The 24,390-nt window shown below is 38.7% G+C and overlaps 1 protein-coding gene across 2 annotated transcripts; it reads right to left on the minus strand.

Annotated features, from left to right (window-relative positions):
• Window positions 1–18,167: 18,167 nt before the first annotated feature.
• Window positions 18,168–23,345, minus strand: LOC107828121 (pentatricopeptide repeat-containing protein At3g04130, mitochondrial). Of its 2 annotated transcripts, XR_012699312.1 has the most exons (3): window positions 21,694–23,345; window positions 19,026–21,261; window positions 18,168–18,878 (listed from the first exon to the last, which is right to left on the minus strand). XR_012699312.1 is itself a non-coding variant. In XM_016655378.2 (2 exons), the coding sequence occupies exon 2, from the start codon at window positions 20,945–20,947 to the stop codon at window positions 19,379–19,381; it is 1,569 nt and encodes a 522-aa protein (XP_016510864.1). In that variant the 5' UTR covers window positions 20,948–21,261; window positions 21,694–23,340; the 3' UTR covers window positions 18,168–19,378. The 2 variants fall into 2 exon arrangements, 1 of the variants encoding a protein (XP_016510864.1); XM_016655378.2 differs by having other exon boundaries at window positions 18,168–21,261; window positions 21,694–23,340.
• Between the last annotated feature and the right edge of the window lie 1,045 nt (window positions 23,346–24,390).

Here is a 24,390-nt window from a genome sequence, read left to right on the forward strand (position 1 = left end):
CTTCTCCAATGAAACAGTGAAGAGCTTTTTGGCCAATTCCACCTTTAAAAGCTTGTTTACCAGGCAAATGTTTGCGAAAGTACCCCAACCATAATGTCATCATTGCCATGACAACTACCATATGAGTTAGTAATAGTTAAAATCACTTTGAATTATTTCATAATAAGTTTCGACAAAAAGATAACAATTCATATAGATGCCTCATACTATAAGATTCTTATAGGCATTTTCTGTGATAACATGCCCTTTTGAATAGCATACTTACTCTTACACCACAGTCATGTATAACAAATCATTATAATGCATTGCCTATCTATATGCATATAACATACTTTCTACGCATTTAACAACTTAGTCATCTTATATTAGCAGAATGATTGCTTTTGGTGTATATACTAATCAAATTTTTTCTTTCATTAATATAAAAACAAACCAAAGTGCCGTATAGTCTAAAATTAAACATCATTTTGAAAGACAGACAAATTTCACCGCAAAATTCTCCCCTTGGCATTAAGAATCAAAAGTACACATGATCAAATACAATGCATTCGCCTTTCAATGTGTTTTGCTTTTCCTTAGTAGACTGAATCAAATATTATCATCGCTGCGGCAATTTCAGAAGATCTGAGCTCCAAGATGCGTACACCTACATTAGATTAAATATTTATATTGTTCTATCATAGGATTAATTAAACACTCTAAAGATTTTTGGACCAAATGTTGCAATAGAAATCGACTCAACATATCCCAAGACTCAATGTAAGGTGAGACATTTTATTATATGATACATAGTAAAGTTGCATCGCATAAATCATGAAACGTGCATGTAGAAAGTAAATTGATACAGATGCATCCTCCTTATCAATCTGTCAACAGAGAAAAGCTAGTTGTTTGGGTCAGATCATCAATCACCTTGGCTGCATCAGTATGCCAAAGGAATCGAGTTACTCTAAAAATCAGAGTTTGTTCATCAATCATACAGAATCATACATCTAGGCATATATTCCAAGCAAGTTTACGTAGATATGCAAAAATTAATATGAAAAATATTATGGCTAAATTTTCTCTTTCACCTTTTAAATGCAGCATAAACATTGTTTACCCAAAAAAATGGATAGAGTTGAATTTATACGTAGTTCTAAGGATATGTGATATAGCTTAATACAAATCGTAAGGATAAAAAGAAATATCAAATATGGACTGCAGAGAATATAAAATAAACAAAGTTGTAAAGAAGACGATATGGTGCTTGAATTACAATGTGAGCTCTATCCCAAAAACTCCCCTTACAGAAATGATAACCCTCCACCTTTATAGTAGAGGGATCTTACTTTAAATATAATTAAAAATACTCAGTTGGAAGTTCACAATTCCTGCCAAGATTCTCTCCTCTAGTGGGATTGCAACGACTTTTGTCTGTGAGCTCGATCTTGATTCGAGCTCTCGATCTTGGCTTAAGCTCGATTCTGACTCAGACCCTTGAATTGATTCAGAGTCAATATAGGTCGGTCTTCGGATCATAAGCTTGATAGCTTTACTTTGCATCATAGTTCGATTTGGATTCGAGCTTGATAATGATATCGAACTCGACATTGATCAGCCCCTCGGGTTCGAAGCTTGTTTGTACCATATTTGGAACCCATCTCGAAGTCTCACTTCGATCGCTTATCTTTCGAACTCGATCAGACGTACGAAGACCAAAATTTATTTCGACCGTATATAGATAGTCCCCTCATTTCTCAGGAAGAATGTGGTGAGAAACGATATGATTTTTCAACGGCTTAATCGGATTATAAACTGACGTTTCCATCGGGCTCGATCATGATGCACGTGATAGCTGTCCCGTCGATTTAGTCTTTCAAGGCATTTAATGCATGTCATATGGTGGTCGACCACCGCTGATACTGAACCGCCATCGCTTAAACCTATAAATAACCCTTCATTTCATCATTTACCACTTTTACATCTCCAATCTTCCAAATTTTCCAAGTTCCTTCTCGTATTCTCTAACTTGCCCGCAAATCTGTGATTTCTCTTTGCAAAACACCCCTCTTCAATTTTACCAAATCTTCATCACTTTCTTCTATTCCTCACATTTGAATTCGAAAATGGCGAAAATATCACAAACCATTCCTCAGAAAGAGAAGGCTTCATTTTCACAGTGTTCCACCGATGAGACACCGGCAGAACCATGACCTGAGGAGTGCGTTCCCGTGGCGTATGTTCTTACTTCTGTTTTTAAGTCAATAAAGGCTCATCAGTCCCTGACCGATGCAAGCCAGTATCGAGGTACATGTGTTCGATAACCGAGAAGCACCTCAATCAGCTAAAGAAAGATTGCAATTGGGATAAAAAAGAAATAATAATTCCTACTTCTGACAAATATATCACCACTTACGTGAAAGGGTTTTTGAATGTGTATACTTGCCCTTTCACGTTAGGTCCCCTCGATTCCATTATTATTGACTTTTGTCGTCAATACCAAATAACCTTAGGCCAGGTCCGTCCTTCTTTTTGGTGGATCATTATCTTGATCCGATACTTTGTGAACAAAATTAAGGGGATGTCGTTCACCCTCGACCATCTTATCCGATTATACCATCCTCGACTTTTTCGAGGAGGGTTAATAAAACTTCAGCGTCGGGCTACCAAGGCTATGTTCTCGAGCATTGATGAGGACAGGGATCGGGGCTGGATGGGCAGGTTCATTCGAGTGAGGACTTCGGACCTGATTCCGACCGAAAAGATGCCCTTTTCCAAGGAGTGAAATATGAAACGTAAGTGTGATCCTGCTGTTACTTCCTTCTATTTTGTTCTTTCATTTCTTTTCTCATCGATACTTTTCTTTTTGTGATGCAGCGGTTCCCTAGATGCCCGGAGCAGTTCCCGATCTCAAGAACTAGGTACGAGCTCTTGTTTCGACCTCCACATACGCCGAGCGCTCATGGCGTGATTTGTCAAAGGGTCGGTGGGAGGGCAAAAATCATGGTAAGCCCCTTTCTCATACTCTTTGATAATTCAAACGAGATACTTTCCAAATATTTTAATAAAATTTTCCATATGCAGGTTTGGGCAAAGATGCGGTTTTGTGGCCCTTGTCCAACGAGGAAGAAACTTTGGCCTCCGTCCCAAAGCCGGTGAAGGAAAATAAAAGGAAAAGAGCCTATGTTCCCGAAAATCCAAAACTAAAGAAGAGGACGGCTCGTAACCCAAACAAGAATGTCATTCCATTGACCGTGGAATCAGTTCTACGTCTAAGGGATGAAGATGAAGAAGAATAAGAAAATGATGGGTCCGCGCTGGCGGCCTGAACGAAGAGAACCACTGATGCCCCATCGGCAGCTAGATCGATGATGCTTCATAAGGCTCCGCCTCTAACTGAGGATATACCGGAGAAAGATTCGGGCGGAATCCCTGAATTATCGGAGATCGAAGACGCATCCCATCGGAGCCAACGAATGGGGAATATGTATGAAGGGGCCCCTCTTGAATCCCTTCGAACCGAAGAGAATGCTCCAACTGATTTATTTGGGGCAGCAACAATCGAAGATTCGCCCACCTTCCCCGCTTTTTCCGCAGGGGTGATTCGGGAAGCCCAAGCTTTAGGGTCCCTCGATCTAGACAGGCCTCATGATGGAGAGGATCCCTTTCGTAACCTGTTTACCGGTATCGAGGACGGTGCTGGTACTAGTGATGAATCAGATCTTTTTCACGGGGGGTAGTAGGCTTTGAATCAGGTAAGCCTTAAAATTATTTTGTCGGTACTACCTTTATGTTTACTTTTCGTTTCTAACTTTGTTTCTTGTTTCTTTGCAGGCAGCGGCAGTTCATCGAGAAGCATGTTCTCGGTCCCAAAACGAATTGCGTCGATACAAGGCCGACCTTCAACGGGTTACTGAGGATAGGAACTCCATAAAACTTCTCTTAGGGCAAAGAGAAGAGGAAATAAAAGACCTCTGAGCTGAGTTGGCCAAGGCTTACCGAGATCAGACCGATCTGTCTGAGCAGGTAATGATACTTTTAAAAACCTAAGGACTTGATACTGGAACGATGGCTAATTTTTTGGTCTCACAGTTGCAGCAAAAAATTGAGATAATCGGGAAGCTTCGTAAGGAGGTCGACGTGATAAAAGCGGAGTCTTTGCAGTGGAAAGGAGGTATGGATCGCTTTGCTGCAGAGAAAGAAACTGCTCGAGCCCAGTTATCATCGGCCGAAACCCAACTTCAGAGAATGAAGGAAAAAGGCCTGGTTCAAGCAAGAAGAATAGAGGAGCTCGAGGCTCGGTTAGCCTCTGTACTTGCTAAGGCCGAATCTGATGCCGAAAAGGCAAAGGCCGATGTGGATGCACTCGTGCCCATCTATCGGGCTGATGCTGAAGCTGCCCAGGTCCAAGCAAGAGTGGCAGTCGAGACCGCCAATACTCGAGCACATTAGGTCGCTGAACTTGCTAAGTGTCGATCTCGCAGGGAAACCCTCGAGGAGATCCATGCTCGTGGTTTCGACCTCGTTGAAGAGATAAAAAAGGCTAAAGAACTCGAAGCCGATGCTGAAGCGTTGGTTTTTGATGCTGATGATAATGATGATAATGATGATAACGATGGGAGTAAGAGCGGATCCGAGATTGGGGGGGAGCCCGATAGAGAAGAGACCGCTCATGGGGATGATCAGGAAGCTTAGTCCTTAATTTTTACGTTGTAATCAATCATGTAAACAATTTTGTATATAAAAATATCCCATTTTTTGCCGACTTGATTCTGTTTTGTTTTCTATCTTGTGAAGACTTTATTCACGCCTTATGAATGTTTTCACAAGGATTTAAACAACTTAATCAAATTTGGACTTCGTAGCCTCTATAACCGAGCGAGCGCTTACTCAAATTTGAAGTGATATAGCCCTTAGGCTTATTAGTTGAGTCAATGATTCGAGCTTGAAGAAATGTAGCCCGTAGGCATAATGGTCGAGTGAGTGCTTGCTCGAACTCGAAATAAAAGTAGCTTGTAGGCTTAGTCGAGTGAATGATACGAACTCAAAGTAATGTAGCATGTAGGCGTAATGGTCGAGTGAGTGCTTGCTCGAACTCGAAATAAAAGTAGCTCATAGGATTAGTAGTCGAGTGAATGATACGAACTCGAAGTAATGTAGCATGTACGTGTAATGGTCGAGTGAGTGCTTGCTCGAACTCGAAATAAAAGTAGCTCATAGGATTAGTAGTCGAGTGAATGATTCGAACTCGAAGTAATGTAGCCCGTAGGCGTAATGGTCGAGTGAGTGTTTGCTCGAACTCGAAATAAAATTAGCCCGTAGGCTTAGTCGAGTGAATGATTCGAACTCGAAGTAATGTAGCACGTAGGCGTAATGGTCGAGTGACTGCTTGCTCGAACTCGAAATAAAAGTAGCCCGTAGGCTTAGTCGAGTGAATGATTCAAACTCGAAGTAATGTAGCCCGTAGGCGTAATGGTCGAGTGAGTGCTTGATCAAACTCGAAATAAAAGTAGCCCGTAGGCTTAGTAGTCGAGTGAATGATTCAAACTCGAAGTAATGTAGCCCGTAGGCGTAATGGTTGAGTGAATGATTGCTCGAACTTGAAATAAAAGTAGCCCGTAGGCTTAGTCGAGTGAATGATTCAAACTCGAAGTAATATAGCCCGTAGGCGTAATAGTCAAGTGAGTATTTGCTCGAACTCGAAATAAAAGTAGCCCGTAGGCTTAGTCGAGTGAATGATTCAAACTCGAAGTAATGTAGCTCATAGGTGTAATGGTCGAGTGAGTGTTTGCTCGAAATCGAAATAAAAGTAGCCTGTAGGGTTAGTGGTCGAGTTTATCTTAATTCTGTTTGCATAATAAATCTCCAAATAGAGGAATTTTTCTTGGATATAAGATATCGGTAAAGAGGAGAACTTTCTTTGCAAGTCATTATACATGTGTTCATGTTTCACGTCTGGGTTCGGGCCAACTACATGAGCATGGTTCGTTTTGACCATTTGGCTCTTACAACATTTCCTATTGGAACCCCGTTGTTGTGAAATGACTTTCTTGCATCAGAACTTGATATATTTGAGGGCTAATGCCCCCCCAGTATTCGAGGTCAATTGTAAAGAGGACTCGGAAACTGTTGTAGGTGCAGCACGATCATTGGTTGCCTCATTAAAAACTTTGCCGAAAAACCCATTTGTGATAAAATCGGTCTTAGGGAAAAAGAGTGCAACGCGTGCTTTCAGACCTAAGGCTTCGTATTGAAGGATCCATCTTAGCTCCTGATCGGACTTCTGCAGGGGTTAGTTTTGAAATGTAAACAAATACGAGAGGGTCGTACCTTAGCAGTAGTATCGTTTTAGATGTGACACATTACAATTGCTTGATAGTTGTTTGCCGTTTATAATGCCGAGTTTGTATGATCCCTTTCCGACGTTCTTGAGAACATGATATGGTCCTTCCAAGTTCGGTCCTAGTTTCCCTTCGTTCGGATTTGGGGTATTGAGGGTGACTCTTCTTAGCACTAAGTCCCCGGGCTTAAAATGGCGGAGCTTGGTTCTTCGATTATAGTATCTTTCGATTCGTTGCTTTTGGGCGGCCAATTGGATGAGAGCAGCTTCTCGTTTTTCGTCCGATAATTCGAGGCTAGTGTTCATAGCCTCGTTATTTTGTAGTTCTATTGTGTATCAAAATTTGGCACTAGTTTCGCCGACTTTGACGGGTATCAAGGCTTCGGACCCATATACTAAGGAGAACGGGGTTGCCCCCATACTAGATTTTGATGTTGTTCGATATGCCCAAAGGACTTCGGGCAGGATTTCTCTCCATTTTTCTTTAGTGTCGTTCAGCCTCTTCTTTAGGTTTTTAATGATAGTTTTGTTCATTGATTCGGCATGTCCGTTCCCACTGGGGTGATACGGTGTTAATAATATCCTTCTTATTTTGTGATCTTCAAAGAATTTCGTCACTTTACTGCCAACAAATTGTTTCCCAGTGTCACACACTATTTCGGCAGGTATCCCGAATCGACATACGATATGATCCCAGATAAAGTCTATAACCTCTCTCTCTCTTACTTTCTTGAACGCATGTGCTTCAACCCATTTAGAAAAATAGTCAGTCATATATAAAATAAATTTAGCTTTACCTGGGGTCGATGGAAGAGGGCCGACGATATCTATTCCCCATTTCATGAATGGTCATGGGGATAGGACTGAGTGAAGTTGCTCCCCGGGTTGATGGATCATTGGTGCAAACCTTTGACATTTGTCACATTTTCGAACAAATTCCTTCGCATCTTTGCCCATATCGATCCAATAATACCCTGCCCTGATTATTTTTCGGACTAGTGGATCTGCACCGGAATGATTCCCACAAGTGCCCTCGTGCACCTCTCGTAGGATGTAATCGGTATCTCCTGGACCCAAGCATACTGCCAATGGTGCATCGAATGTCCTTCGGTATAGCGTTCCATCTGAACCCAATGTGAATCGAGCAACTTTATTCTGTAGTGCCCTTGAATCTTTAGGGTCTGATGGGAGATTTCTGTTCTTTAAGTATTCAATATACTTATTTCTCCAATCCCAGGTTAAGCTCGTAGAATTTATCTCGGCATGACCTTGTTCGATCACGGATCTCGAGAGTTGAACGACAGTCCCCGAGCTCAAGTCACCTTCCTCGACCGATGAACCTAAATTCGCAAGTGCATCGGCCTCACTGTTTTGCTCTCGTGGAACATGCTGTAAAGTCCATTGTTTGAAATGGTGCAAAGTGACATGTAGTTTGTCCAAATACCTTTGCATTCTATCTTCTCGAACTTCGAAGGCTTTGTTTACTTGACTTACCACCAGCAAAAAGTCATATTTGGCTTCAATGACTTCTGCTCCCAAGTTTTCAGCTAGCTCGAGACCTGCAATCATGGCCTCATACCCAGCCTTGTTGTTAGTAAACCTGGTAGTTTTAATAGATTGCCTAATAGTGTTGCCCGTGGGTGGCTTTAAAACTATGCCTAGCTCGGACCCCTTCACGTTCGAAGCCCCGTCCATAAAAAGGGTCCATACCCCCGATGACGTACCCGATTTCAATAGAAGTTCTTTTTTGACTTCGGGTACGAGGGTTGGCATGAAATCGGCCATGAAGTCTACTAAAATGTGAGACTTGATGGCCGTACAGGGTTGATATTCGATATCATACCCACTGAGTTCGACGGCCCATTTGGCCAATCGGCCTGATAGTTCGGGCTTGTGCAAAATATTATGAAGTGGGTAAGTGGTTAATACGCATATGGGGTGACATTGAAAGTACGGTCTTAACTTTTTAGAGGCGTTTATTAGTGCAAGTGCCATTTTTTAGGTGCGGATATCTAGTTTCTGCTTCACCCAAGGTCCGACTTATATAATAAACGGAAAATTGCGTACCTTTTTCTTCTCGAACTAGGACACCGCTTACTGCAATTTCCGATACTGCCAAGTACAAGAAAAAAATTTTGTCTGTCTTTGGAGTATGAAGTAGTGGTGGGCTCGATAAATATCGTTTTAGTTCCTCTAATGCCTGTTGGCATTCCGGGGTACAAGCGAAATCGTTCTTCTTTTTGAGTAGAGAGATAAATTTGTGACTTCGATCTGATGATCTCGAAATGAATCGGCCTAAAGCTGCAATCTGTCTTGTTAGCCTTTATACATCTTTCACGCTGTCCACGATGGTGATGTCTTCGATGGCCTTGATTTTGTCGGGGTAAATCTTGATTCCCCGATTTGACACCATGAAGCAGAGGAACTTGCCCGAACCGACCCCGAAAGCACATTTTTCGGGGTTGAGCTTCATGTTGTATTTCCTCAAAATCTCAAACGTTTCCTGCAAATGGGTCAAATAGTCCTCTACGTGCAGGGACTTAACTAGCATGTCATCAATATAAATTTCCATTGATTTAACTATTTGTTCTTCGAATATTTTATTTACTATGCGTTAGTAAGTAGCCCCTGCATTTTTTAGCCCAAAGGGCATCACATTATAACAATATGTTCCATATTTAGTGACAAATAAAGTTTTTTCCTGGTCCTCCAGGTTCATCTGGATTTGATTATACCCGGAATAGGCATCGAGAAAAGTGAGGATCTCATGGTTGGCCGTGGCATCGATCATGCGATCGATATTGGGCAGCGGAAAGGAATCTTTGGGGCATGCTTTGTTCAAATCCTTATAGTCCACGCACATTCTAAGTTTGTTCCCTTTTTTAGGCACTACAACTAAATTGGCTAACCATTCGGGATATTTCACCTCCCGAATGTACCTTATCTTGAGAAGTTTGGCTACCTCGTCCTTTATGAATGCGTGCTTTTCCTCAGACTGGATCTTCTATTTTGCTTCACTGGTCTGAACCTAGGGTCCAAGCTTAGCCAATGCATCGTTATGTCTGGTGAGATCCCTGTTATATCTAAATGGGAACAGGCAAAGCAATCAATGTTATCGATAAGAAATTGAATAAGTTTCTTCCTGAGTTCGGGGCTCAACCCCGTTCCCAGGTATACCTTCCGTTCGAGCCAGTGCTCGATTAATGTTACTTGTTCCAGTTCCTCAATCGTTGATTTGGTGGCGTCGGAGTCATCGGGAATCACGAAGGATCAAGGGATCCTCTGATCATCATCTTCTTCGATCTTCTGGTTATCTGGTTGGGTCAAAGCCGATGTCTGTGATTGCTATTTGGTATCTCGTTCCCCTTCTGAGCCTGATCCCTTTATTGGCGAAAGTGAGGATATTGGTTTCGCTTCCTCGACGGCGAACATTTCTCTTACAGCCGGTTGTTCTCCGTACACTGTTTTGACCCCTCTCGATGTTGGGAATTTGATGACATGGTGTAGGGTCGAAGGTACAGCTCTCATGTTGTGGATCCATGGCCTTCCGAAAAGGGCGTTTTATCTCATGTCACCTTCGATCACGTGAAACTTCATTTCTTGGATGGTTCCGGCCATATTTATTGGTAGAATTATCTCGCCTTTGGTGGTTTCACATACCATATTGAATCCATTTAGAACCAGGGTTGCGGGTACGATCTGGTCCTGCAGGCCGAGCTGTTCTATGACCTTCAATCTGATGATGTTGGCCGAGCTACCTGGATCAATCAACACACGCTTAACTTTAGTTTTATTTATGAGTACGGATATTACCAGTGCATCGTTATGAGGTTGTATGATTCCTTCTGCATCTTCATCATTGAAGGACAAAGTTCCTATGGGTGTGTAATCTTGAGTTCGAGATCGCTTTTCTCTCACAATCGATGTCTTAATGCATTTAAGCACTGGTCCCTGAGGGATATTGGCGCCACCGATGATTATGTGAATGATGTGTTGTGGTTCTTCTTGTTCGTTTTGCTTGCCAAAATCCCTATTTTTAAAATGGTTCTTCTCCCTATCGCTCAAAAATTCTTGAAGGTGCCCTTTGTTGAATAACCGGGCTACTTCCTCTCTTAGTTGCCTGCAATCTTTCGTTCTGTGGCCGTGGGTGCCATGATATTCGCACATTTGATCAGGATTCCTCTGTGCAAGATCGGTCTGCATGGTTCGAGGCCACTTAGTATCTTTGATGTGTCAGATATCCGAAACGATGGCGGATGCATCAATGCTGAAGTTATATTCCGATAGCCGAGGTGCTTCCTTAGATCTAGCAGGCCTATCGAACCTACTTCTATTCATCAGCCCCCGGGACCCTTGACCTCGATCACTTCTTTTGTTATTTTGCCCGAGGTTATGTCTCGATTCACTAACTCTGTGGCTTCCATTGTACGGTTGGTATCGATCCCCGATCGGACCTCGTTCTCGATTAGTATCCCTTCGAACAGCGGGTTCAGACCCCAATTGATCATCTTCGACCCAAATTTTTGATTGGTACCGATTGTGCACGTCGGCCCACGTGATGGTTGGGTATTCGATCAGGTTATGCTTTAATCGCTGTGAAGCCGTCGAACTTCGTTCGTTCAAATCTTGAGTGAAAGCCTGAACAGTCCAATCATCTGTGACTGGTGGCAAGTCCATTCGTTCCATTTGAAAACGAGATACAAACTCCCTCAACATCTCGTTATCCTTCTGTCTTACCTTGAAGAGGTCCGATTTCCTTGTTGCGACTTTTATGGCACCGACATGTACTTTCACAAAAGAATCTGCTAACATGGCGAACGCGTCGATGGAATTTGGTGGTAGGTTGTGATACCAAATCATTAACCTCTTCGAGAGGGTCTCTCCGAATTTTTTCAACAACACAGATTCGATTTCATCGTCTTCTAAATCATTGCCCTTGATGGCACATGTGTAAGAAGTGACGTGCTCGTTGGGATCGGTCATTCTGTTATATTTGGGAATTTCGGGCATACGAAATTTTATGGGGATTGGTTTCGAGGCTGCGCTCGAGGGAAAAGGTTTTTGCACAAATTTTTCGAATCCAACCCTTTTATCATTTGTGGAACTCCCGGGATCTGATCGACCGTAGAGTTATAAGTTTCTACTTTTTTATCGTTGTGAGTTCCTCGAGCAATTTAGCAATTTCGGGGTTAGTCCCCGATTCTTGCTCATTTGACTTCACTATGGCTGGCCCCGTTCTGTGGGTGATTTCTCGAGGTGGATTGGGCACCGGCCTGCTTTGCAGCTGGGTTTGGCTCTGCAACTGAGCTATTGCTGCCTGTTGGACTTGCAACATTTCGAAAATCATACGCAAGCTAACGTCGTTTTCCTCGACGTTATGGGTATATCTAGCTGCAGACCGAGTACCACCATGGATTCTATTCTCGAGTTCAACATATAGGTTCGCCTCAAAGGCTACATGCGAATTGATATCTATTGGTGCTCCGATTCGAGCTCCAATGGCGTTTACAAGTGCTTTTTCAGTACTGGGTGTCAAGTTGTTATTTTCGTCTTGAAGGCCAGCTCCGTTATCGATTGGTGAAGCCATTTGATTGGTGGTTAGTCGTAGCTAATCCAAAATTCAAGATATTTTCGGAAATAAGCGCAAAACACAATGGCGTGTTTATTCAAATTCGTATCAAATAACCACTGTTATCCTTAGCACCACGGTGGGCGCCAAACTGTTTACCCGAAAAACGGATAGAGTTGAATTTATATGTAGTTCTAAGGATATGTGATATAGCTTAATACAAATCGTAAGGATAAAATAAAATATCAAATATGGACTGTAGAGAATATAAAATAAACAAAGTTGTAAAGAAGACGATTTTTAGGACTAAGCAAGATAGATCAGTTTTTTAGGCTTAAAAGAGTAACTCTTGAATATAAGAGGATATGGTGCTTGAATTACAATATGAGATCTATCCCAAAAACTCCCCTTACAAAAATGATAACCCTCCACATTTATAGTAGAGGGATCTTACTTTAATATAATTAAAAATACTGAGTGGGAAGTCCATGATAAATTAGCTTTTTCACAATTCCTGCTAAGATTCTCTCCTCTAGTGGGATTGCAACGGCTTTTGTCTGTGAGCTCGATCTTGACTCGAGCTCTCGATCTTGGCTTGAGCTCGATCTTGGCTTAAGTTCGATTCTGACTCGGACCCTTGAATTGATTCGGAGTCAATGTTGGTCGGTCTCCGGATCATAAGCTTGATAGCTTTACTTTGCATCATAGTTCGATTTGGATTCGAGCTTGATAATGATATCGAACTCGACACTAATCGGCCCCTCGGGTTCGAAGCTTGTTTGTACCATCTTTGGAACCCATCTCGAAGTCTCACTTCGATCGCTTATCTTTCGAACTCGATCAGACGTACCTGAAATCTATTTCGATCGTATACAGATAGTCCCCTCGTTTCTCAGGAAGAATGTGGTGAGAAATGATATGATTTTTCAACGGCTCGATCGGATTATAAACTGACATTTCCATCGAGCTCGATCATGACGCACGTGATAGTTGTCCCGTCGATTTAGTCTTTCAAGGCATTTAATGTATGTTAGACGATGGTCGGCCACCGCTGATACTGAACCGCCATCACTTAAATCTATAAATAACCCTTCCTTTCATCATTTATCACTTTTACATCTCCAATCTTCCAAATTTTCCAAGTTCCTTTTCGTATTCTCTGATTTGCCCGCAAATCTGTGATTTTTCTTTGCAAAAAGTCCCTCTTCAATTTCACCAAATCTTCGTCACTTTCTTTTATTCCTCACCTTTTGAATTCGAAAATGGCAAAAACATCACAAACCATTCCTCAGAAAGAGAAGGCTTCATCTTCACAGTGTGCCGCCGATGAGACACCGGCAGAACCACGACCTGAGGAGTGCGTTCTCGGGGTGTGTTCTTAATTCTGATTTTAAGGTCGATAAAGGCTCATTGGTCCCTGGCCGATGCGAGCCAGTATCGAGGTACATGTGTTCGATAACCGAGAAGCACCTCAAACAGCTAAAGAAAGATTGCAATTGGGATAAAAAAATAATAATAATTCCTACTTCTGACTAAGATATCACCACTTACATGAAAAGATTTTTGAATGTGTATACTTACCCTTTCACTTTAGGTCCCCTCGATTCCGTTATTATTGACTTCTGTCCTCAATACCAAATAACCCTAGGCCAGGTCCATCCTTCTTTTTGACGGATTGTTATCTTGATCTGATACTTTGTGAACAAAATCGAGGGAATGTCGTTCACCCTCGACCATCTTATCTGATTGTACCGTCCTCGACCTTTTCGAGGGGGGTTAATAAAACTCCAGTGTCAAGCTACCAAGGCTCTGTTCTCGAGCATTGATGAGGACAAGGATCGGGTTCAACATGTAGGTTCGCCTCAATGGCTACATGTGAATTGATATCTATTGGCGCTCCGATTCGAGCTCCAACAGCGTTTACAAGTGGTCTTTCAATACTGGGTGTCAAGTTGTTGTTTTCGTCTTGAAGGCCGGCTCCGATGTCGATTGGTGAAACCATTTGATTGGTGGTTAGTCGTAGCTAATCCGAAATTCAAGATATTTTCGAAAATAAGCACAAAACACAATGGCGTGTTTTTTCAGATTCGTATCAAATAACCACTGTTATCCTTAGCCCCACGGTGGGCGTCAAACTGTTTACCCCAAAAACGGATAGAGTTGAATTTATACGTAGTTCTAAGGATATGTGATATAGCTTAATACAAATCGTAAGGATAAAAGGAAATATCAAATATGGACTGCAGGGAATATAAAATAAACAAAGTTATAAAGAAGACGATTTTTAGGACTAAGCAAGATGGATTAGTTTTTTAGGCTTAAAAGAGTAACTCTTGAATATAAGAGGATATGGTGCTTGAATTACAATGTGAGCTCTATCCCAAAAACTCCCCTTACAGAAATGATAACCCTCCACCCTTATAGTAGATGGATCTTACTTTAAATATAATTAAAAATACTCAGTGGAAAGTCCATGATAAATCAATTTTTTCACAATTCCTGCCAAGATTCTCTCCTCTAGTGGGATTGCAACGGCTTTTGTTTGTGAGCTCGATCTTGACTCGAGCTCTCGATCTTGGCTTAAGCTCGATTCTGACTCGGACCCTTGAATTGATTCAGAGTCAATGTTGGTCGGTCTCCGGATCATAAGCTTGATAGCTTTACTTTGCATCATAGTTTGATTTGGATTCGAGCTTGATAATGATATCGAACTCGACATTGATCGGCCCCTCGGGTTCGAAACTTGTTTGTACCATATTTGGAACCCATCTCGAAGTCTCGCTTCGATCGCTTATCTTTCGAACTCGATCAGACGTACGAAGGCCGAAATCTATTGCGACTATATACAAACATGCAGATTAAGATTGAATATGAGCAAAACTTTTTACAAAAAGAATTAGTTGGAGAGAAGATATAAAGATGCAAGTGAGAGAGAAAGGGAGAGTAATAGAAAGAACAGCGATTGAAGAAGAACTAGAAATAAAAGTGATGTTAAAGTCACATGTTCACATAAATATAAAGCTGCTAAACACGTGGCCCATAATGAAAGTCAAATACCGAAATGGCCATGATAAACAACTATAATACCACATTTACCCTTGGTCGTATAGCTTGTTCGTATAGCTTTAACTCCCGTTTCTATATATTTGTAATCTGAGATCTCAATTTGTAAAGTACACATTTTTATTTGCTGAATGTATTATTTCCAAAGAATCCAATTAAGTATAGTTTTGAATTTTGGCTTTGCCAAATAACTTATTGTTTCCTATTCTAATTAACCCAGTCTTTTATGGAGTACCATTTAGCAGGTCAATTTCATTGTCGGACATCTTCTTGTTTAAATTGAACCTATAGTGGAAGACCAAGGACCCTCAGTTGTTGGGTCTAGTAGGAAACTGGTACGTTCTTTAATCTATAAAATATCGTATAAAATACAAAAGAAGTGGTTATAGGCAATGGTGGAGCCAATCGTGGTCAATTGAATCCTTTTTTGCTCGAAAATTACACTATGAATATAATTTTTATTTGTACATATTAATAGTTGAATCTCATTAATGCTGAAAGATCTTCTAGCGTACGTGGTAACAAAGGGATTCAAAAATCCCCTCACTGATTGTAATAGGCATTGGAATATTCTTAAGCAATAGTTACGTTGTTCCCAAATTATTACTCATTAATGTTGATTGGTGAACGCATTTCTCAAACTTGAGCTAAACGCAATTAAAGCATAAATAGACTTTAGTAGATAGAAATTCGTTTTTCTTAGTGAGAGGACTTCAAGACATGCATTATTTGAAATTGATAGGTAAAAGTAGGAATGAAAAAAACCAGATATTGGGAAAACTACTATTAGATCCCAACGACAAGCAGATATAACCTCTAGAACAGTGGGAAGCCACTTGGTCCCCTTTGTCGAAAAATTGTACCGTGTACATAGGTAAAATATTACGTTTTATAGGTATATAACACATATTGAACACCTTTTGTTAAAAAAAAATTTCACTTCTTTTAAATTTAAACACCCTTGAAAATTCCTAGCTTCGCCATGCTCTAGAATACGACACAAGTATTTCCTTGGATGAAGATATATAGGTAGTGGAAATATATGATATCAGAAAGAATAGGACAGACAGAATATTTTGCTCAATATCCTAAAGAATGCAATATAGAGTCTATCATTTTGCTCAAGGTGCCACGTTATTTACGTTATTAAAAAGTGGCCGGAGGGAACATATCATTTTCCGCCTTGAGTGTCCTTTTGAATGAAATATCAAAAAATAAGTGATTTTTTAATACCAAAAAAAAAAAGTGACTTTATTCATCTATTTTCAATAGTTTATTAATTATTTAAGTAATGAACTCTCATATTCCAAGTTAATTTAGGAATTTGAGCTGCCCCGCACCATAGCTGTAGATTCCAAGGATAAAAAAAAGTGAGTAAGATGGTTTTGAGCAGGGTGTTCAAACCGAATCAAAAAATCGTACAAAACAGAAAAGTCAAATCAAATCGATCAAAAACCCGATTAGGTTTGGTTTGATTTGATTTGGTATTAGGTAAAAAAACTCGAACCAAACCGACATATAAATATATAATTTTTATATATACTATTAAGATTTTATATAGAATTTTATTTAGAAAACGTCTAGAAATATTTGGGATCCTCTCATTGATGTAATATTTAATAGAACTATGTGCATCTATTTTTATTTACTTTAAATAATGGGTTGTATCATCACTTTTTTATCAAATGTTATTCAAATGCGTCAATCTCTTTGTTCTTTCATATTCATATATCAAGATCTGTTAAATTCTTATATCTTTTTCAAATTTAAAATGGTATTTCGATAATTTTAAAACTTAATAGAACATATCATTATTTATGTTTTATATTAATTTTAATATTTAATTATTAAATTTGGTTAACCTTAAAAGCATACGTCAATGAAAAATTATTGTTAGACGACTAAGAAAATAACTATCACGTGTTATAAAAAAAACTCTCATAAGAATATTTTAATAGATCATATATTTGTCAATTTTTGTAATTTTTACTAAACATATATTCACTTATCAAAACTTTATCTAAAACTTTAATAAAGTAAGATTGAAATAATATTCATGTAACAAAAAAATTCGAAAATTCGAAAAAACCGACAAAATCAAATCAATCCAAACCAACATAGTTGGTTTGATTTGGTTTTGATAAAAATCGAACCAACCCGGATCATGCACACCCCTAATTTTGAGCAAGAAGGTTACAAATATTTCCTTTGTATTTTCTTCGACATAAAGACAAGATCATTAGATAAGGATACAACAACGACTATGCCTCAATTTAAAAAATTTGAGGTCTGGTTGTGTGAATTCTCATGTTGCTCCACTAAAAGTTCTCTACCCATGTTCTATAGACATATAAATCTTTGACAAGATTAAAAGATTCCTAGCAAATATTGGGCTTAAAGTATAAACGTACAAACGTGGCTAAAAACTTAACCTACCATTTCTTTTGTTTTTTTCCATTTGCCCTATTCTTCTTTTAAGTGTGCATGAATTCCAAGATGTTTGTAGGTCTTTTATGACAATTTCCCTACATTAGGTTACATGTGATTATACATTTTTACATCTATCAAGCTCCTAACATGGTTTCGGTTCATTTGGAGGTTGACATAGGATATGACCAAATAATCTATAGCGACTCTATCTCATTTTATCCTATGTGTTATCTATACCTTCTGTCGAATCTCAGTATTTGCATTTTTGCAACTGTATATTAGACTTTAAAGACTTTCATTTAAGAACGATTCTCCAAAATGTGCATCAAGCTAGTTCAACTTAATATCATACAAATGGTTATACCAGTTAATCTAAACAAGGAATGGACATTATTATTATTCTTTAGATATGCCACTTGATCTACTGTCAAGCAAAAGCCCCACATATTCACAAGGGATTGTACTGGTTTGGTATGGTATGGTCCCAAAGCTTGTTTTGGATCACGGGAAGCAGGAGGAGCAGATTCACTGACAATTCACTGAACATCTTCTCATCACATGGCACTGCATTCCAACACACATACATGAATCATAAACTGCAGATCTACAAGCAGTGACAATAACTATAAACCACTAAAGGTTGTGCTAGAGTGATATATACCTCTTAATCTTTAATCAGAGATCCTGAATTCGAACCCTTGGAATAGGTCGCCTTTGGTAGAATTAGTTGGCTGCCAACTTCGGATACTAAACACAAAAACTAAGCATGGAGATGACAACATCCACAAAATTGGAAGTTTCAATATAAAGTAATGGAGCAACAACATACTTTAAACAGTAAGTCACCTAGTACAAAATATTAGGATGAAAAGGCATCCATTTAGAAGTCACCGACAAAATATTGGACGGAAAAAGACATTCATTTCTCTATGTTATCCATCAAAAAGAAAGTAACTCTCAAAATTAGTCTATAGTCTAAAGTCTAAACCAAAGCATTGTACATCATTTACATAAAGCCCTTCATCGTCAATACAATAGTATAATTCACCGCTTCTAGGTCTGGCACCATTGGTACGGCCGAGCAGTAAATGAAGTGGATGAAAAATCACGGTAGAATAAGGTTCAAATCTCAAGAGAGACGAATATGCTAGGTAGTTCTGTCCAGCTGCCTTGTGCTGGTTGGAGGTAGGTAACAAAGCTCGATGGAATAGGCAAGGTGCCACCAAGATGGCCCGAAAACCACCATTATCCCAAAAGAAGGTTTGCAATTTCAGGGAATTCCAAGATCATCATCCAAAATATTTTGTGCACAGACACCATATCTTCAACACAGATTGGAAGCCAATTTATCCTTCTCAGGAATGCATAGAGTAGTAAGTATTCCCGTTCTTTTTGCAGCATGAAGAAGAGCAAAGGCTAGCAAAATAACTTTAGTGCAAGTGAGTGCAACTCAAGCGTAGGAGGACCATGGACAATTCACCAATACCCTATCATCTGTAAAAAGGTTAATCTGCCAAGCATCAATTTGGAATTCCAAAAATCTTAAATTAAGTATATATAGTAGTTCTTAACATCACTCTCCTTAACAATCCTACAGGAAAAGGAAAAAAAAAACTTGGATCAAGAGCAACACACTAGAACCTGGAATGGAGCTTTGTAATCTTTTAAAGCATCAGTGTGGACTACTAAGAGTTGCTCCAAGACTAGCCTTGTGAACCGAAAGATAATCATCTCCGTGTATTCAGCAGCCAAGCAACATGATACTACTCTGGCTTAATTAAGCAGCCAGATGTAAGAAATAGTAAGAAAATGTGATCAAGGTACAAGCTTCATACCAAACCAGAGAGAACAGCTGCAGCGCTATTCCCAGATTTCAGTGTTATGCCAAACAAGAAATCTACATTTCAAATTCAACAATCTATTAAAAGCAGGCACTTATGAAGGGAAACTTGTTACTTGATAAACGAAACATCAAATTAGTTTCCAGGAACTATTCAGGAGGTCTTCATTTTCTTCATGAACAATTCAATCCTATCGGCAGCATCATGCATATTCTTTTGTTTGATTTCCTGCAGTAGCACACTGCATGTCTTGTATCGAGGAGTAATCTCTTGGCGGATCATATCCTCAAAAACAAGATAGGCCCATTCACATTTATTTGCTCTGCACAAACCATGGATAAGAAGTGTATAACTTGATAGATCAAGACTTAGATGATGCTTATTAACCATGGCATTCACCAATTTATTCAGGAAATCATCTGTCTTCCCAACTTTAAAGCACAACTTGAGCAGTGGAAAGTATGACTGAACATCAGGTTTACAATATGGTGAACTTTCCAGGTCCCTGAAAAATTCTAGCGCTCTTTCCTCTTGCAAATGATGGCAAAACATGGCAATGATAGTATTGTACGTCGATGTATTAGGTTGAACACCATTTCTGGGCATTTCAACCTTCAAGACACGAGTAGCTTCTTGTAATCGGTGCGCCCTGCCTAATGTATGAATCAGAGCGTTGTAGAAAAGTGTATCAGGTTTACAACCAACTGATTTCATCCTCTCAGCAATCTTAAGGGCTTCCTCAAATGCCCCTGATTTTGTCAAGAAACACATGATAGTGGTGAAAGTGATAACATTTGGTACACATCCCAGTCCTTGCATTTCATCAAGCAGCTCATAGACCCTCTGGAAGTTAAATTGCTGGCAGTAGGACATGATGATGGTTGAGTAGCTGATGACGCAAGGAGAACAACCATTGCCTTTCATCTCCTGAATTGTCCAGTACGCTTCTTCTACCCGATTAACTTTGCACCAACCATGAATAAAAACGTTAAACGTGTTTGCATTTGGTGGGATATGCGACTTGAGCTCGGAAAAAATTTCACGCGCCTGTTGGACTTTATTTTCTTTGCACAAAGTGTCTAGTAACAGATTCATTGATTCTGCATTCTTCTCCAAACCGAATTTTCCCAACTCGTCAAATGTCCTCACTGCTTCTTTCCACTCTCCTGCACCTGCAAACCTTCTCATAACTTTTGCTATTGTGTTAAGAGAAACAAGATGGTTTGCATGCATTTCGTCTATCAATGAGTGCATCTTTTCCATTTTCTTCATCTTTCCCAGTATATCTACCAACTTGTCGTACAATTCTGGTGAGGGATTGTAGCCAGGACGTGATTGTGCCCATCTAAAAGCACCAAGTGCAGACTTCCAGTCATCTTTGAAGCGATAAAGCACCCAATCAACAAAGTTATCAGTGATATGTATGGAATCACAAGCCGGATCAGAAAGCAATGACTGGAGAACCTCAGCCTCACTGCTTCCAGGACTTATTCTAGCAAGTACAACATTAACATCAGAATCTCTTCCCAAGATCATGCATTTCTGTTGCTCGCCTGGAATTCTATCGCCAGCAAACTGGGGACTTACGGAACAAAACACACTAGACAAGGTGGAAAAGTAGCTAAAGCAACTTTTACATGGTACATTAGAAATGTTACAAACCCCAAATGGGAGAGAAACAGATAGGCATCTAAAGGGCAGTTTTCTAGCATAGAACTTCATGAGACTAGTATCAGTATCACACAAGACACGACAACAACAACAACAACAACAACTATTACTCAGGGGAAGACGCAGAGTGTAACATACTGGTTCAACCGACCCAGTAGCTTTGCTCAAATCCTGTAGATTGTTAAGAAATTAACTAAATATGTACGGGTATTAAATTCAGAACTCAGTAACTAGCACTTGAGGTCGCTGTCCTAAAATACCGAACCCATAAATTTAAAATCCAAGATACGCCTCTGCTATGACTTAATCTCAAACTAGTTGGTGTCGGCCAATAATAAACACCACAAAGTAAGTATTTCTTGTTCCTGCATACATATTGAAGAAAATCAGCAACTTAACAGTACAATGCAAAAGTGATAAATTTCAGACAGCAAATAAGATTAGAAGAAAAAAGAAAAGATAGATTTTCTCATGTTTTTTGTATTATAGACTAATAAGAAGCACATTCGGACATCAACTCCAAATAAAATATCCGAATTTAAGACCGAAACGAAGGTTCTTTCGAACAGGGGTTTCAGTAAAATTTCAGCATCTCCATTAGAAACGACTCCAGTGTACCTATGTAAATTCATCACCAGTTCCTGTGATAGTATACCTATGTGTATCTGAATTATAAGAAGGTGTCACTATAAAGAAGAAAACCAGATAGGCACCGAGATAGTTGGTTGATTGGCTGTTTTTCGAAAATCAAACCAAACGTCACCTAATCCTAAGAAGTGATAACAAAGAAAAATTACCTCTTGTCGCCGGACGTTAGCAACTTTGAGCCGGTGGTGGCTTTGCATAGTTTGGGAACGGCGAGAGGTATTACTACCGGGGTAACTAATTGGATCTATTCGGCCCGTCTCTCATATTTTTTTCTTTTTGGACTGGCCCAGACTTTATATGGCCCATTTACATTAAATTAGTTTGAGAGAAATTCATTTGTAGCCACTTGGTGAAAACTAATGACAACTGATAGCCAAAAAATAAGGTATACAATTCATAGCCCAAAAATAATTATAAGGGCTAGCAAGTGAAACTTAAAAAACCAACGAGAGACTCTGGCTCCTCAATGCAACCATAATAGCTGCTAGCCCAACCTCTAGCCTAACATTCTTTTAAAATTAATGTTAGTAGTTAAAAAAATTAAAATCTCGCCAAATCACACCCAAAATCCTTCATATCTAGTGAAATCCCCGTAAAAAAGTATCCTTTCAACCCCAAAATTCCATCAAACCCAACTGTCTTCTCCACAACCACCAAACTTCTTCCTATTATGCACAAATTATAAATTCCCTTTTTAACTTTTACAAAGAATTTTAAATTTTTAGTGATCAAATTTAGGAAAATATAATACTACATAAGCAAAAAATACTCATGAGATAAGAAGAAGAAGAAGAAGAAGAAGAAGAAAAACAAGGTGATGTATAGGTTGTACACGTACTATACGCTTTTTATACATCGTTGAACAATATATTTTTTGTACACTTAAAATACACAACAACTCGAAATACACTAAGAATACATTGTCAAACTCAGGAAATATTGTATATAAAACTTTTATATACTATTTAACTGTAAATATACATCTTCTATACATATATAACGGTTTATATACACTTTTTATACAAAATTATAATTGCATAATATGTATCAATCATGTATAAATTATGTATATAATTTGTATATAGTTTATATAAATATTATGTAGTATACATACATAATATATACACAATGTATACATATTGTGTAGTATATATACACTATAAATGTATAAAAAATTCAATATACGCTTTGGATATACAAACACGTTCAGAATACACTCAATATATACAAAATGCATTGCCAAACCTAGGATACAATGTATATACAACTTTTATACATAGCATAATATATAAATTTGTTATACAAAACTACAATACAAATTATCGTATATGTACAACTCTATATATGTGTGTATAAAATATTTAATACATTGTATAACTATATATATATATATATATATATATATATATATATATATATATATATATATATACACACAAAATTACATATAAGTACCGTCCAACTTTCTTATTAAACCTAGACCCACCATCAACACTCACTGTAAAAGATCTTCACTCACAAAATACCATTATGACAAGAAGAAGAAGGAGGAGGAGGAGGAGGAGGAAGAGGAGGAGGAAGAAGAAGAAGAAGAAGAAGAAGAAGAGGAGAGAAGGAAGAAGAAGAGGAAGAGGAGGAGGAAGATGAGGAGAAGGGGGAGGAGAAAGAGGACGAAGAAGACGAGGAGGAGGAGAAAGAGGATGAAGAAGAAGAGGAAGAATAAGACGAGGAGGAAGAAGAAGATGAGGAAGAAGACGAGGAGGAAGAAGAAGACGGGGAAGAAGAAGAAGAAACTCCCTGTATGAAAAAATAACCCGTCGATCTACCATAAAATCTCATATCCTCACAAAAATTACCATAATCACCAATAAAATACCAACAGAAATACACAGAGCTTGACTAGAAAATTTCACCTCTTCTACTGCCACTCTTAATATCATTACCGTAGTATTAATCGAAGAAATTCTTTTAAAATTTAAATTGAATTTTTGGCAACTTTTCTATCTACTCAAAAGAAGTTTTTCCATATAAAATGTAAAATAAAAGAAAGAAATTTAGATCTGAAGTGAGAAATAGAAAAAGGAGAATGAATAAAGAAGAGAGAGAAATAGACAAAGAAAGAAAATGAAGAAGACAAAAAAAGAAGATGTGAGTAATTTTACAGGTGAGTGGGTTCTAGAAGATAAAAAATTATTCTTGAGAAATGAGATGAAAGAGATAAAGTTAGGTTGGAAAACGTGTATAATAAATAATAAAGTTTTTAGGAGTATGTGATGTTGTTTGGATATGAAAATATGAGAAATTTTAGTTCAGACGATAATAGTTGTGCTAATGGCTATGATTTGATATTAAATTTATTTCACTGGATATTTCGGATAAAGTGCAAAATTTTGGGCTATTAAATTTTTTAGGCAGCCATGCAGTGTTATTTTCTCAATTAGTTTGAAGTGGTTGCCAATCTTTTGATATTGATTTTTAGGCCATGTAGCTGAGTTTCTTCTGTTGTGTGTTGTTTATCTCTCTTTTTCTTTTATTTTCTTTTTAAAAATTATTTCAATCTTTTTTCAGTCAAAGCTCAATTGAAAGAATCAGATGTGTATCAAACCAAATAAACGAGACTAAATGTATTTATTTGGTCACAAAGAATGGTTGAGGTACAAAAGTTTCAACCTTAAAGATCCTATGTTTCAAATTCCTGTTTTTTAAAAACAATTTGCACCCTAAACTTACTTCCTTGCAAAAACATAAGAAAGAATATTTATTTTTGTTACCTATGATGGCAAAATTTAAGACATGTGGTGTATATTGAAGAAGAGATTATCACACGAAAACCACTCAACCATCCT

The sequence above is a fragment of the Nicotiana tabacum genome, chromosome 15 (assembly GCF_000715075.1).
Source record: "Nicotiana tabacum cultivar K326 chromosome 15, ASM71507v2, whole genome shotgun sequence".
Taxonomy (NCBI): Eukaryota; Viridiplantae; Streptophyta; class Magnoliopsida; order Solanales; family Solanaceae; genus Nicotiana; species Nicotiana tabacum.

Coding starts and splice junctions, on each gene's coding strand:
- LOC107828121 (XM_016655378.2), bottom strand. CDS start 20,947: ATGAAGTTCTATGCTAGAAAACTGCCCTTTAGATGCCTATCTGTTTCT.